The sequence below is a fragment of the Planococcus citri genome, chromosome 1 (assembly GCF_950023065.1).
Source record: "Planococcus citri chromosome 1, ihPlaCitr1.1, whole genome shotgun sequence".
NCBI lineage: Eukaryota > Metazoa > Arthropoda > Insecta > Hemiptera > Pseudococcidae > Planococcus > Planococcus citri.
Window position 1 is genome coordinate 36,826,750 of NC_088677.1, and position 17,122 is coordinate 36,843,871.

General features: G+C 35.0%; 1 protein-coding gene across 1 annotated transcript; it reads left to right on the plus strand.

Annotated features, from left to right (window-relative positions):
- Positions 1–2,832: 2,832 nt before the first annotated feature.
- On the plus strand, positions 2,833–7,225 carry LOC135831733 (uncharacterized). The gene is made up of 4 exons (XM_065344432.1): positions 2,833–3,389; positions 3,491–3,565; positions 3,686–4,679; positions 4,966–7,225. Exons 3-4 carry the CDS (start codon positions 3,731–3,733, stop codon positions 6,678–6,680), a joined length of 2,664 nt encoding a protein of 887 aa, XP_065200504.1. The 5' UTR covers positions 2,833–3,389; positions 3,491–3,565; positions 3,686–3,730; the 3' UTR covers positions 6,681–7,225.
- The last annotated feature ends 9,897 nt before the right edge of the window (positions 7,226–17,122 follow it).

The following is a 17,122-nucleotide window of genomic DNA, read 5'->3' on the forward strand; positions in this document are numbered from 1 at the left end:
TCACATTTTCACATCCACAACGTAACAGGTAGCATTTGAATTCGATGCAGTTGATACAGTGTTACCACCTTTCAAAGCTTTTAGTTTTTCCCCGTACATACGACACATTACGTAACAGCATATTGCGCGTTATGTGGGGATTTTCCGATGGTTTGCGAATTGTGACCCGTTTAAAATTACACTGTTTTTAGAAAGGTGCAAGAGGAGGTATATTTTCATCTGAGCTATGTAATGTAAATGTATAATGGTGCATTTTTTATGAATGGAGATGTGTTCTTGAAATTTACACCACGATATTTCTCTCGCGTATAAAATTTCTCTGCACATTATGTCAAGACGTTCATAGGTTTTTAAAGTATTCGTGACTGTGTAGTGAAAAAGGAAAATAAATTCACTGATTTTAGTAAACAGAAAATTTTTTATGATTTTAAGCAAACATAAGACGATTTTCAATAATCAATTAAGAGGAAAAATATTTAAAAAATACAACTTTATTATTCAACAAGGCTCTAAGAACTTCTCAGAGCAACCATATTTAAAAAAATGAATTGGCAATTTTTTGAAGCAGCTATTTATTTGAGACTTGAGAGGCCTTCTTACGTTCACCAGTCCACTTATTTCAAAAATTCAAAACGAGTCTAGACACAGGCTGACCATGAAGTGGATACATTCCAAAGGCTGTGACGAAGTAAAAAAGATCCTCAACTAAAGTTGTTAAAATGAAAGTTCCAAAAAATTATTAAAAATCAGCTTGATGAAATCCACGAAATCAGTTCAAATTAAATCCTACAAAAGTTGCCTAGATTACTAAAAATTTCCCAAAATTGAATAGAATGCTGTATAAATTACGTAATGTGTACCTACCATAAAAAGCAGTTAATTTTTTATAAAAATATTTAAAATATTATCGGGCGATGATATTTTAGTAAAATTGAGTATCGACAAAAATTTGCGAAAAGCGTGCACGCCGGAAATTGATGAAATTTTGAAAAAATTAATTCTGCAGTTTAAAATTGTTTAAATGTTATTAAAACTAGTTAAAATTATCTCTCCTGCAAGGAAAATTTTAAATCATGGATATTGTTCTTTGCTTCTTTGCTTCTTTCCAAGTTTTCAAAAGACTGCAAAAAAATGTCAGCGTTTCAAGCAGGCCAACTTGATTTTTATCTCAGTTTTCAAAAGTCGAACTTGATATCATATAAAGATGAAAATCAAATATACTTACGTCCTTCACCAATATTGTGTCTTAATTAAAGTAATACCTATATACATACACTTTTTGGGAAGGTAATAAATTGTGGGAAATTTATCAAATTTATTTCGGTTTATAAAAGTCGGACACAATATTATATGAAGAATTGAAGATTTTTTTTCTAGTTATTTTCAAAAGTCAGCATTATATCGATTAACGTCGGAAAAAATTTAAGGGTGGAAAGCTAGTCAAAGCTGACGATTTTCAATGGACTTTTGAAAGCCAGAAATTAGCTAAGCTTTTAGATGTGATTAAAAAGCTGAAAGCTAGTCAGAAGAATTTTTCAACTTTCTTTGAGTTTTTTTTTTGCATGTTTATTTGATTTGGTTCAGTTTAAGTTATTTTTCAATTTTTATTTTTTATTTTTTTCCTTTTTTCGGTTTTCACAAAAATTGTGAGGTTTTAATCTGGATCTTGTAAATTGAAATGTGAGTTCCTCTCATTCTTTTTATCTGAAAAAAAAAAGAAAAATAAGAAGAAATACGAAAAACTCAAATCAGAAAGCTAAAAGCTATAGACGTTAGAAAGCTTCAAAAATTTGAAAAACTTAAAGTTAAAGCCGAAGTTTTATAAATTTTTTAGAAGCCAACCTCAAGCCAAAAATTCCATCTTTCGGCTTTCCATCCCCAAAAATTTTGAACAGATCTCCGAAACGTACAAAAAACATAATTATACCCATGTCTAAACAAAGTAGCTATAGTAAACCATAAAATAAATTTTTCAATTTTCCATTTGCTGTAGGTGGGCAGGTAGTGGTACCTATTAAATGGCCGAAATATTTTCAATTTTTCTTAATATTTACCATCAGAAAAAAATTTTACGTTTTCAACATAACATCAAAAAAATATCAAGAATTTTATTGGGTTTCTTTGTGGAATGGCAAGAATTAGGAAAATTCTCCTCTCCTTTCATTATCACTCCAGAGAAAATTGAAGCTTTCGATCTAGAATTGGCGAAGTGAACAAAAAGACGATATTTTATTGAGATGTAAATTTTTTGAGCACAGCAGATCACTCTAAAAAATGCTTGAAAACAATTGAGAGTCTGGCAAATTGAACTAGAATAAGAATGATGAATTTTTGATTGACCAATTTTATCGTTGAAATTTTGAATTGGTCACAGCCTCGACCTCACAGGTAAGCCTTCTTGTTTTTGTTAATTTACCTATTTTTTTTTTTCATTTTATTGAATTAAGGAGCTATTTCAAATTCTGACTACCATGCCGGGAGCCACTCAAATAACCAGTCCGCACCTAAATGACTGGCATAATTAATGAGAAGATCTGAAACTACGTATTATCACGACTTTTTTTCTCCTAAATCCTAAAACTAGAAAAAATCTATAGATATTTTTTCAAAAATCTATACTAGATATTTTTTCAAAAATGAAAAACATTTAAAATTTACCTACGATGAAAATTATCACATTACACCTACTTAAATGTAAAAAAAAAATATTTTAAATTCTGATTTTAGGACAATAAACTAGAATTAGAAAAATGTCAAATTTAGGAAGTACATACAAACAATTTGCTTTTCTTTTCGTTTTTTTTTGTTTTTTTTTTCAACACGAAAAAAATGCATGATACCGATGTGTCCTAAAGTAAAATTTGAGTAAAATTGGTCTCATTGAGATTTTGAGTATTCTTGCATACGTATTCAAAAAGCTGATTCAAAATTTCAAAACTAAAGCAATTACAAAATAAAATACGGAAGCAGACCAAAGCATGGCATACAGCAATTTGAGCGACGTAGGATTTGAGTATGACCTTGGAGATGCCTTGAAGGGAAGATTTTGCCTTTAGTGAAAATGCGAAGTGGCGCTCACGTGATCGGTGATTGCCGCTGTTTTACGTCTTATCTCTTTCTCTTTCTTATTTCGTTTTCGTCTCGCATACACACACGCACACACACACAACACAGCGAAGCACATCACATTGGCATTTTCCGTTTTCGTTTGGTTGATGGTTCTTGATCTTGAATTTCGTTTGAACTTTCGCGCTCGTAGCTTGTGTAATTTGAAAGCGTGCTCGACTGCTCGTGCATTATTGAATTGTTTTCTAGTACAACCTATTAAAGATCATGAGATAAATTCAATTCGACAGATTCGTGAAGCTTTATAAGTTGGATGTCGGAAAGTATGTATATTAATTCGTATTTTGTGCTTATATGATTGTATTCATAACTTTTACGATGAATGCAATCGAAAGTGACGAATATTTTTCTATCTTTTGTACAGGTCAAGTTCGCTTTTCTAATGGTGTAGAAATACCAACATTTTATCGCTGAATTCTGATATATAGCTAGTGAAGACGTAAGTATGCATAGGTACAGATAGGATTGCATCGATGTAAAAGCTACACATTGATCAATGCGACAACGTAAATGATAGAGAATGCTCACCTGTTTGTTTTATTACTGTTTGATTATGTAGATATCGTGACTGTTGACTGCAAACACGAAGATTTAAAAATCCGAAATGAATGTGTTTTTTCCTTCAACCGAGGAAATGTCCCTTTCTTCCGATAATGAAACCACCGATTCCGACGATGATACCCTGGTAGCAACTGAAGATAGAAAAATGTGGAAACTAATTACTTCGTCAAGTCTGGATGATTCGACAAATGATGCATCGATTGCATGCTATGAAACGGAAAGGAATTTGGACAGAGGTGTATATAAAGACGTTTCCGTACAAGTGGAATCCTATATTTATAATCTAGATCAAGTAACACTGGCGTTAAAATCGGATTATTTCGAAAAACTTTTCACCTCTGATTTCGTCAAGATGAAAAATGGTGTTGTAGAGATTCAAACGATTGATAGTGATACATTTTCCACCATAATCGATATCATGTACGACGACAATCTGGAAGCTTACTTAAACGTGGAAAATTTCGCTGCGTTGCTAATAGCGATGGATTATCTTCAAATGCAAATAGACTTGAAAGTTTTTCGTGATTTCTTGACCAAAAACTTGCAATCAACTTCGTTACTTTCCTGCGGCGTATGCAAGTTACTCGGTTCCATCGCAGACAATTCGAATTTCGAGTATCTATTGCCGACGATTTACCAGTATCTTTCTATTCATCTCATCAACATTCTCAGATTTGACGATTTCCTTCTTTTACCCATCGAAGCATTAGTGAAAATCATCACGAGGAATCGATTCCCGCGATACGCGGCAGAAAAACAGAGAATTCCTCTAATTTGCACCAAATGGATCTGCAACGATATCGGAAACCGACTAATTCATATGACAGATCTAGTCAACGCTGCTAAATATCGATACGGATTCCATTTCAAATTGGACGGCCGAAGCATGGACGCGCAATTTCTAATCGATATCGACAATCTACGCCAGCAAAAAAAAGAGATGGAAAGATATTTCAATAATCTGCTGAATCAGAATGGACAAATTGATCCTGGTGAGTTATCACATAAATTTTATTCTTATTACTTTTATAATCGTGATGAGAATTGAGAAGTTGGAAGCTCTTCTGTCATGTTTTTTTCTTTTTTCAACTAACGAATGGAGATTATTTTGTATCCTTGGTAAAATGAAACGATCATCCGTGATTAAAAGTGAATTGTTTACGTCCGCATGCGTTTTATTTTTTTACTGAATTTTCATACCATCACGATTACATTTTTCAATATTTTCTAGTTTTTCAAATTAGAGCTCGACTTATTTCTTTTCTCTCTTTTTTCCAGCTGAACGAGAATTAAAGGAGAATAATCCGAACGCGCAAGTTTACAGCATCATCAACAAAATCAACGAAAAGGCTAAGTGGAGCTCATTTTTGGAAAACAAGTATTTCTGCGATATCACAGTCAAGGTTGGAAAAGAAACGTATCATCTTCATCGTTGGAAATTGGATTCAAGCACGAATTATTTTTATAAGGGCGATGATGATGAAAAATCACCGAAAACGTCGGACACAGATGTGGACTTTGAGCTCGATGATATCGACGAATTGACATTCGATGCGATAATCGAATACATATATTTCGATAGGCTCGACTTCGAATCTAACGTGGAAATTTGCGATTTACTAAGAAGCAGCGAATTATTGAGAATCTACGAGTTGACGTACTTATGTATAAACCGAATCAGCGTACATCTGAATACGAATAATCCGCGTATTTGGGCCGATTTCATTAAAATCTTGAATTTCATCGTCTGCAAGGATAATTACAACGACTTGTGTGTCCTTTTCCGCGAGCACATCGTTTCCACATGGCCGAAAATATGCACGTTGCCTGATTTTTGTACTATTTCTTGCATTATATTGGAAAGTATTCTTAAATTGGAGAATCTGGAAATCAATCATCCTGATGAGATTTTAGACAGTTGTTCAAAGTGGATCGCTCACGATGCTCAAAACCGGTACCAGTTTTTGCCTCGAATCGCCAATTCAATCAGTCGTAATCACCATATAAATCCCTGTAGCCCTGTGGAAAATCCTGCAGATTGGAAAGTCTGCTCCGTGGAATTCGTTAAGAATAAATTATGGGAAATGTTACGCTCCGTTTCGTCGGTCATTTCAAATAACAGTTCGCAGAATGAACCAGGATTAGCGCAACAACCGGCGTTCATCGCACCACTAAAAATAGTTAATGATGGTCTGTTTGATATTCTCGATCTTAATTTCAATATTATCAAAAGTGTGCACCTATTGTCTTCTGGTTATTATTGTGAAAAACCGTCCGCAGCTTTAATCAACAACAACTTATTCATTCTTTTCAAAATCCAAAAGAAGTTTTCATTCCAAGTCTACAACCTTGCGTCGAAAAAGTTCTTTTCGTTGGCTCTATTTAATCGATTAATAAAAATGGATGATCAACAACTAACCCTTTTGAATTGTAACGACGAATTATACTGCTGCTGCGAGAATGGCGCGATATTGAAGTATTCAGCCCTATTGAATCGTTGGAGGTTCATCGTGAAAAATGTAGATGGAAGAGACCGAATGCTGTATACCAGCAATGGAAACACGCTTTACAGGTTCAGCAGACAAACCCAGATGAGAACGATTTCTTTCATCGCCGAAGCGTATGATTTTGAAGAAAATATGTGGATTTCACTGCCAGAATTACCGTCGCGAATAAATCGACACTATTTTTCAAGAATCTCCCCTACTAGTCTGACTGCTGTTGACAATGACCTTGCGGTTTCGTTTGCTTCCGATATTGTGTTCTTCAATCATGAACAGCTATCATGGTATGATATCGAAATTGGTATTCCAGGCTGTCCCAGTAGGGATTTCGGCGCTTTTATTTTAACCCAGCGTCAAGGAAAAGTTGTGTGTATGCGAGATAAGAAGCTTTGGTATGTTTCTACCGATAACGGAAAGTCAACATCGAATCAGAAAATCCTGCCTGATAAGTATTCTACTGGTATTGTCGCAGTTCAATATGTTTCCTAAAGTTTAGTTATTTTTGTACGAAGTATTTTTACTGATAAGAAAATTGACAGTATTTTTCAATTTGAATTGTCACTCAACTGACTTGTTTCGTCCACCAACATGGTGACGTCTTGGTTAGAACTATAGACTTTATTATGGAATTTACTCTTCTCGTTTCTCCAAAAAGTGATAGTAATTCACGACTCTGTATCAAGTTGTAAATTTTTCAGCTTTTTTTCTACAATTAGATTTTTTTAGTCGGTACGTACAGGGTTATTGATTGGTTCTAAACTCTTTAAACCCTATTTAACTTCAATTTTTTAGTTTTTTTTTTGAGCTAAAACTCATGATAAGGTACATGTTGGAAGAGGAGTAATAATGAGATGGAAGATTTGAAACTGGGATTTTAAATGAAAATCAAATGTTTTTGCTTGAATAGTTCTCTGTTTCGATCATTGTTTTGTGATTTAAGTATACAATACGTGTTTTTAAAAAAATGTTATCAGTGTACTTTATTTATGTTTGTTTTTCATTTTTTAATGAAATATAGTTACTGTAGAAGATTACCTATCTGTTTCTTCATGAAATCTAGTTAGGTAATACTTATTTTAATATTGTGTAAGTGAAACGGAACCCAAATTGAAAGGTTCAAATTTCAAGATTACCTATTTTCAGGGCTTCAAACCCGAACGTTTTCGGGTATGGGTATCCGGTACGGGTACAGATTTATTTCTCAGAGAATCGGGTACGGGCAGGGTTGTCATTTTACATGTAGAATAAGTTATTCTACGTCTACGTGTAAAATAAGTAGAATAAGTAGAATATCGACGTAGACTATACGTAGAATGTAGAATGTAGAAAAAGTTCTGATAGGCTGTTTACCTGATAAGAAATGACGAAACGTGATAATGCAATGCTTACAATCTACAGCTTTGAGCTTACAACAACTTACAATAAAATTTAACAAATTGACCAAAAGTTCATCAATTTTTTTTGGTGAGCTTGAAAGCTGAATGCATGAGAAAAAATGAACAAACAAATAAAGTAACCTTGAAAGTTGAAACCTATCAAAATGTGTTAAAATTTTACCATTAACGAGAAATTCCAATTTTTCAACAAATTTAATGTATTTTTTTAGTATTTCTGAAGAATTTTGAGCTCAAAATTGAGTTATAAATTTGAGATAATAATTCATAATTGAAAAAAAGTCATGCAATGCAACCTGTTGGCTGCAATGGGTCGAAATTATGCGAGGAGTTTTTCAATTATTTTAAATATTTTGAATTCTATTAAAATATGTTTTGAAATTTTTTAATTTTTAGAGAATTTTGAGTTCAAAATTGAGTCCTGATTTTAAGAGATAGGTAATTGAAAAAAACTTAAACAGTCATAGGTAGGTACAACCTATTGAAACGGATCAAAATTACATGAGGATTTTGAATTTGAATATTATGACGAAAATATGTTTTGATTGAATTTGAACATATTTGGAAAATTTTGAGCTCATGAATCATGATTTTGGGATAATTGAAAAAGTGTCAGGTGACCTATCAAAATGAGGTGAAATTACATGAGAAATTCAGCTTCTACTAAACTTTTTTCAGCATTTTTGAAGAATTTCAGCATTGCAATGGTGAAAACATAATTAATTAATCATCCAAAAGCTTAGCAAAGTACAATTTTCCAGCAAATTAGAACATTTTTTGCATTTTTTCAATTTATTCTACTTATTCTACATATTCTACGTAGAATAAAAATTTATTCTACTTTACATATTCTACATTTATTCTACATGTTATTCTACGTTTTACATTCTACGCTGACAACCCTGGGTACGGGTATCGGGTACGGGTATGAAAATTTTAAACGTTCGGGTACAGGTACGGGTTCGGGTATTTTAGGTGAAATACCCGAACTGTACCCGATCTATCGGGTATTTTCGGGTATTTGGGTTCAAAATAGTCTCTATCGGGTACGGGTACAGGTTCGGGTATTCCTCATTTCATTTTTCGGGTACGGGTACGGGTTTGGGTACAGAAATTGTTGGATTTTTGTTCGGGTATTCGGGTATTCGGGTACGGGTACGGGTACGGGTACGGGTTTGAAGCCCTGCCTATTTTTGAACTTATTGGCTTATGTTAGTTTTTATATTTTTAAACGAAATATCAAGTTGAATTTATTTTATGAATGGTTGTATAACGTTTATTATTTCGTACTTACCTATTTAAATTTTTTGAGTACTTGAATAAATTTTTGTATCGGTTTATGCGTGACTAATTTATGGTTTTAATTTTTCTTAAATTTCGTTTGATTTTCAGATTTAACCTATGCTCACCACGTTTCGTATTATTAATCAATTTCCCCGAATTTTCCTCTTAGGTACCTACGTAATTTTTAAACATAGGAATTGAAATCACAACACAATACTTACATCGCATCAACTGTTGTAGGTATGTACTATGTACATAATTATTAGAAAATGATTCGTGGTGAATTGAGCTGTAGTAATTTTTTCCTAGAACTGTCAGTGTCATTCCTTCCTGATGATGGTAAAAAATTGAACATTTTCCGATTTCATTTTTTTTCTACGCTTGGAGCAAGATGGTTGGCAGAAACGAAACTACGAGTACATTATTTTAAACCGGAATTGGGATTGGATGAAATTGGAAATTACCAACAGTAAGTACTTGAGCTAAAAGAAGAAAAATGTGCCGACGTAAGGTGATAACATCGTGTTTTGGTACATAAAGTACGTAATATGTAGTCATATGAAAAATCTCAGCATTGCTGAATTGAAAAAGCACCATTGCCACTTGCCAGCAATTTAATTTTACGGTGACGTACCTACATGAATTTTAGGTGTTTCTACTCAGTGTAGGTTCTAATAACTTGAACTGAATTATTTTCTAGTTTAATAGTAGTTGAAGTGTAACTCAACAATGTGTGGTCAATTTCAGATATTGGAGTGTGAAATCGTCCTCAATTTTGATTAAATACCTGCCAATAATTCTGATCCAAAGCGAATGAAAATTGCTCCATACTCGTATCTTGGAGTTTTTCATTTAATTTCGAACTTTTCAAAAAAAAATTAATTGACGCAACCTGTTTGTAAAAATATTTCTCGTAGGTATTGTTTCATCTTTTTTTTGGTACTGATAGAGGGGAGATATGCCGGACCTGTAAGGGTTATATAGGATTAAGTATATGTGTTGGTAACACTGATCACGCGTCGCGACACAGGGCTACAAGCCCACGGAGCGGCGCTGCGGCCGATTGTTATATTGTTGAGGTACGTAGTGATCAGACGTGTCGACGCGGTATAATCTCGGTGGTGTATCATAGCCATAACTGGCAAGAAAGCGTATTATATTAGTTTTAATTGTGTTTAATTATAAGTAATTAGTGTTAAGTGTAAAGTATCGTGTTGATACTAAAAACCTTCTTAAAAGGTATTTAATTGTGTTTATTCTTTATGTGTTTAATACATAGTGTCTTACACGTGACTACATTTTACTTATTGTGTGATATAATTGGTATAGCCTCCAGCCGGGGTAAGTGATATATTCTTTGAGTATTCAGCTTATGCAAGTATCATCTAGTGGTACATAATATCATTATATTTACATTGGCGCCTAACGTCAAGTACTTTTTCATTTTTTGCTTATTGTCTACAGACAAATAGAGAGCCGCTAGAGCTCGTACACGCTTGCTATTTTTCTTTTTGGTGGTAAATCCGCAAATAAAAGATTTAAAAAGTGGCTTTTAAATTACCTAGCAATAAGTAGGAGCTTTTATTTGCATTTTCGCGTAGGTTAATTTGAGAAAATTAGCCAAGAAGAGGCGAAGCAAAAGCACTCGAATCAACGTGGTACGTGCTGCCACCGCCGCCCCGTCCAGCCGCCGAATTCGGAAAACGGAGCCGTTGTCGCTGCCGCAACCTCGGACGATTTTACTGTCGCAGCTGCCGCTGCACCTAACGTATTTTTTACAACACGAGGTGTTTTCGCGCGTTTTTAAACAGCGTGATCTACCACGTTGCGTATATATACGCATTTAATTGTACATATTATTATTTGTGACTTGTATTACTTGTAATAAAATTTATAACTACACAGTAGTGAATTTATTTTGGCGTGTATGTCAAACTTGAGACGTAGTGAGAGAAGTATAAGCCGTGTAGATTACAACGAGGTAACTCTACAAGGGGGAACTCATAGGCGCAGTCGAACACAAAGTGTTCCGAAACCGATTTCTGAAAAGCAAAATCAGAAAACTTTGGAAAAATCCGATATCGTATCAAACGAAAACATGAACGACAAATACACCTTCACTCCTCGTAGCACGAATATTCCCGCCCACCCTCCCGGTGAGGACGATGATATAAAACACCAACGTAATTTATTACAAGAGTCATGGAAATATGACAATACACAAATGCAAATAATTTTTGATAATCAACGCGAATTAGCATCGCATATCGAAACAACAAAATCGGTAGCAACTGAATCGAGAAACATCGCTCAAACCGCAGCTGAAAATGCGTCGACATCGGCGTCACACGCACTCGAAGCATGTAATCAAGCGCAAGACGCAGCTACAAACGTACAATACGTACGCCAAAAATTAGATGAACTAAATGATTGGGCAGTTAATTACTCAAACAAACACACGACATTAGATGAAAGCGCTAAAAAGAAATTTATAGAAAACGACAACAGAATGCAAAGCATCGAACAAAATGTAGCTGAACAAGTACAATTAGTGAACAATTGCACTATCAACCAAATGGCACTTACAAACACAGTATTAAAAATTCACGATTCGCTACAAGCAAATCCACAACAACGTGCGATCACAGGCGCAGACACGCGACCAACAAAGATCGACTACGCAGCTATGCGTAACGCTGGCGTGTTCTTTAACGAACATCGACGTTATTTCCCATACGAGTACATTAATGCGTTTGAAGAATACATTCTTGGATTTAATGTGACTGAATTTATGAAGGCCGCAGCCTTCCGCGCGAACATAGACACGAAAGACCAATGGGCTTTCAAAAGTATTAACTTACAAGTTCATGTATATAACGATTTACGCACGAATTTTTTAAATTTCTACTGGAATGCAAAAGCACAGCAAGATGCTGAAAACTTTTGCGATGACGCAAAATACTGCCGTTCGTTACCAGAAATCATTGGATTTATGATACGATGGTTGGAAAATTTCAAAAATTCCACTATTAGAGATGAAAAATTCATCGTTGACATGATGAGAGATAAGACACCAAAAATGTACGCATTATATGTCCAAAAACCGGACCTAACGATCGACGAATTTATTGAAATCTTAAGACAAATCTCGAAAAAAGAACATAATCCCAAACACAAGGAACTAAAATATACACCCGAAAAATTTACGACACAAAATACTAACATACCTGATTTACGCACAGCACAAAATAATCTATTGATGCAGCAACAGCAAATGCTACAACAGTTCCAATCTAGATTTACACCGGAGCAATATGCTCAATTCTACAATCAACAAATGAATCAAAGATTCAACAGACCTCAAAATCAAAATAATTGGAATCAAAATGGTCAAAGATTTCAAAGACAACAAAATAATAACCAATCAAATGGCGGCCAACGCCAACAACACAATAGATTTCAACAAGGTACACAGAGACCACCCCTACCAATACAAGGTAGGCAACAACAACCGAACACGGATACAACGGTAGCTATCTACAAACCTCCACAAGGAGGAAATCAACAACAAACATTACCAGTGAAACAAATGGAAATGGATGGCGTAATGCCAGACTACGGTCAAGAATACACCCCCGATTACGGGTATGATAACTACGGCAATTATGTCGATTTCAACAACACAAATTATGATAATAATTTGGATGATAGCTACCCAGACACAGCCTCTAATTCATCGCAGAATTATTTCGATACATCGATGACCCAAACACAAGCACCTATGACATATCCATATCCACCGGTATTTCAAGCACCCACATATTATCCCTACCCGCTAATGCAAATGCAAATGCCGACTTTCATGCCACAGGTAGATCAAAATGTGCTCGCAGCTCAACAAGCAGCACTACAAGCGCTAAATGAACAACAAGCTGCGCAGCAGCAATCATCGAATGTAACTCAAGGTACACTCACAGCGCCGGTAAACGCGCTAAACCAAACGAATGCGCAAACACAAGCGCAAATTACGATTTTACCTCCTCCGAAGAAGGAGACTGAAGAGGAGAAGAAGAAACGTTTAGAAAAAGAAAAAGCTGACAAGCTTACGGGAAACAAGTAGAGCTAGGCGACGCGGAGGCTTCGTCTAGCAAAATGCTTCCTCCACCGATTATGCAAAAAAATGCATTCACAGAAGACTATATATGGATAGGTGACGGCATCGTACACTTTGTCAGACGAGGAACGGTACGCAGAGCCGAACAACTACCAGAATATATAAGGGACCAGATCGACATTAGAACATTACTAAAACTAGTTTGCAAAACCAACTTTCCAAAAAATGCCAAATACATATTGTCCGCAGGACAAATTGAATTTAATCACTTTAATGCGCCTACTGAAATGGTAAAAGACAAATTACGTTTAATCGTAAACGCACTGCTAGAAAAAGGAGCGGAACGAATAATACTATTAATGCCAATAGCAAAACCACCGAAAAAAGGTGAACAAGGCACGAGCCTACATCGATACAAAGAGTATCGCAAGATGTTCCAAGAAATAGCAGACGACCACCCTAGAGTGACATTTCATAAGCAAATAGCTTACGAATTTTTACGCACTGAAACAGTCGAAAGTAACAAAAAAGGATGGTTCATTCAACCCGAAGAATCACCAAAAAATGAGGTTATGCCGATTGAGGCTACTTTTCACTATTGTCAAGAATACGACAGGTATTATCCTGACATGGCGATGTACCCCATAGTAATGGACCTATTATGCAAAATATTGCTAGATGTAGACGATTCAGGCGAAGAAATGCCCAAAACAGGTAGTCTATTGAAAGAACCAATAAGCTACGTACGAGAAAATAAATTCAGCGAATGCTGTACACAAAAAACTCAAGACAAAATACAACTTAATCGCAACATGATGAAAACTTTGGTAGCTGTTTTAGCCCAAAAAGTAGACATAGATCCAGCTACTGGAGAATACATGCGAAGAGAATTTCGATCACAAGAAAACGGAAAAGCCGAATTCGTAAGAATAACTTACGATCCACCTACAAAAAGTGCACAGCTTTCAAAACCCTACAACGCAGAAACGGCAATGAAGCCGAAATCAAAGAAACATATCTTAGAAGAACAAAAACAAATCGAAGGTGAAGATAAAACCGACATTAAAAATGAGATAAAAACATTTGAGGTAAAATCCTTGAACATGAATAGTACTATACCACCGGACAAAATTTTACACTATGACTATTACGAATACGATTCGATACTTGGAATGAAAAAAATTAAAATAGACAACCTCGGAAATCGAGAAATTTACGAAGACAAAGCATCACAAATGAGACCAAATGATCGTCTAAACGAGGCAATTTTAATGATGCCTGACATAATGGACTTAAATGATATACAACTATCATTTGTAGACAATTTAAAAGACGATCCATGGATCAAAATATCCAAATATGAGCCAAACGAGGATGAAGAACATCCAAATCAAATCAAAAAGATTGAATTGACATTAGAGCAAAAAGCTTTAGACATTTTAGAATTTATGAAAACAAATGAGAGTGAAGCTCGTCACGAAACAAATTTACAACAACCAACAATAAACACAGAAGATTACTACTGCGCAATCCCCATATTTATAGACAATGTACCTATACCAGCTCAGCTGGACACGGGGGCATTGCCCAATGCAATGACAAAACCGGTAGTAGATTACCTAACAAGAGAGCATCCTCAATGGATCAAATACATAAAACTGGACCACCCAGTAAACTTAAAATTAGCTGATAATAAAATCATACAAGCAATGACACATATTGTAGAGGTATGTGTACGCATAGGCAACCATATGCTAACAATGCCCTTTTTTATACTAGACACTGACGGATACAGCGTCATAATTGGTAGACTATCACTAAGATACTTAGGTATAAAAATTGACTGTGAAAATGGTCAAGAACGAGCTATCTGCAACCCTAAGAATGGTATACCGTTCACTATACCTTTCCTCACAGAAGATGAACGTTTTGAACTAACACCTAGATTTGGTTATGGTAGCTTACCATTGAAAAACATGATGGTATATCCACAAAATGTTCACAGTACAGTACGAATGATAAAAAATCATACACAATACCTAGATGAAGATTGGGCTCACGAACAAGAAAAAGCCAGAGAGCTTTACAAGAAAAATATGAAAATAGACTTAAACAATCTCGTAGTTAAGGGATGGATTACTCTTGAAGAAGCGAATAATGCTTGGAAGGAACTAGAAGAATATTGTGACATTTTCAGCTTTAATGCTGGTAAATACAAGGGCGAACAAGTCCGATTCAAATTTATAAATGACATTAAAGAACCTGACTTGAAAAAATGGAGAGGAGAAAAATTCCGACCCTCACAAAAGATAATTGAATCTTTACGACGAGCAATATCAAAAATGCTGAAATTAGGCATAATAAGACCTTCAAGGTCAAACTACATAAACACCACAGCTCCAGTAATTAAAAAATCTGGAGACATACGTTTATGCCTAGACGCTGACGAATTAAACGCAGTTTTACAGAAAGTACTCACTGAACCAAGTCCGATAGAATGGATAATTTACGAGAACACAAGTGACAAATATTTTTGTACTCTTGACTTTACGTCAGGATTTTGGCAACTTGTTCTACATGAAGCTTCACGAAAATTTACAGCGTTCCAAGTATGCGGACAAGTATATGAGTTCTGTAGACTCCCTTACGGTTTAAAAATCTCAAGTGGAGAATTCGTCCACATGATGAACCAAGTTATTCCTGACCAAAAAGGAATTACAAAATTCGTCGATGACGTGAAGGTATCTGGAGCTACATTCCAAGAAACACTAAAAAGACTACTACACGTATTCGAACGTATTCGTGAAAATGGATTAAAATTAAATCCTACAAAAACACAATTTTTTCGCGAATATGCGGAGCACTTAGGATTTGTAATATCCAAAGACGAAATTTCCAAACAAAAGGATAAAGTCACCAAATTTATGGAATTTGTGGATAAACACACAAACAAAAAAGGTAAATTTAATATCACGACAGTAAAACAATTACTACAACTAATTGGACTTACAGGTCTTTACAGGAATTTTATTCCTAATTACATGCAATTATTGCGACCAATTTATAACCTGACTGTAGGTAAAAGTGCTAAAGATGGCAAAATACTGTGGGGCCCAGCCCAGGAAGAAGCTTTTGAAAAGCTAAAGACAGAATTCTGTGCAGACTTCACACTTAAGCCACCACCTCCTGACGTCGAGTTATACCTCGATACATACGTAAGTGAAGATGCTATGAACGCAGTTCTATTTTACATCACAAATAAAGACAAAGATGACGAACAAAAGCATATATGCTTATTTGTATCGATCGCATTCGAAGCTCACCAAAAGAATTTTACACCTTTTGATAAGGATATGATGGCGCTAGTCCAAGTACTTAAACGCCTACAAATGTGGGTATTCGGACGTGTAATTCACGTAAAGAAAAACCTATTAGCCACAATAAATAAATACAGAGACATGATGCAAACGCACCGCAAAGCAGCATATTGGATTACAATGCTGAACTGCTTTGACCTACAATTTTCAATGACCAAATCAAATAGGATGCTCTATATGATGAAAGCACCTGAACTTGAAATAAAAAATTTCGAAACGATGATTTCTACTTTTGACTTAAAATTTTTGGACGAAAATGTCCCAAGACTTTTTGACAAAATGTCAAACATATCTAAATATCAACAAACTGATGAAAATTGCATCGCAATGATGAAAATAATGAAGGAATATATACCTGTAAAAAACAGGAAAGAACTAGAGAAAAAGAAACGACTATTAAATCGATACAAAATTGTAAATCAATGCAATACGAATATCGGAGAACGTACTGAATCCGACACAGACGAAGAGATTCAAGACACTGTAAAGAAAAAGGAAATTCTTATGAAAAGACTTGATGACGATACATACGTTCCCTACTTGCCAACAGAACTCTTTTATGACACAGTCGATTTTTTACATACTGCCTATGGCCACACTAGTGCAAATAAATTAGACGCAGCATTTCGTCGCATTTATTACCATCCAAAATCACTCGATTACATTAGAGAAATCACTAATGCATGTATAATATGCAAACTCAATAAAAATTACGCTCAGCCAAAAGTGCTTGAATTCGGAAAAATAGAAGCCTACTCAATG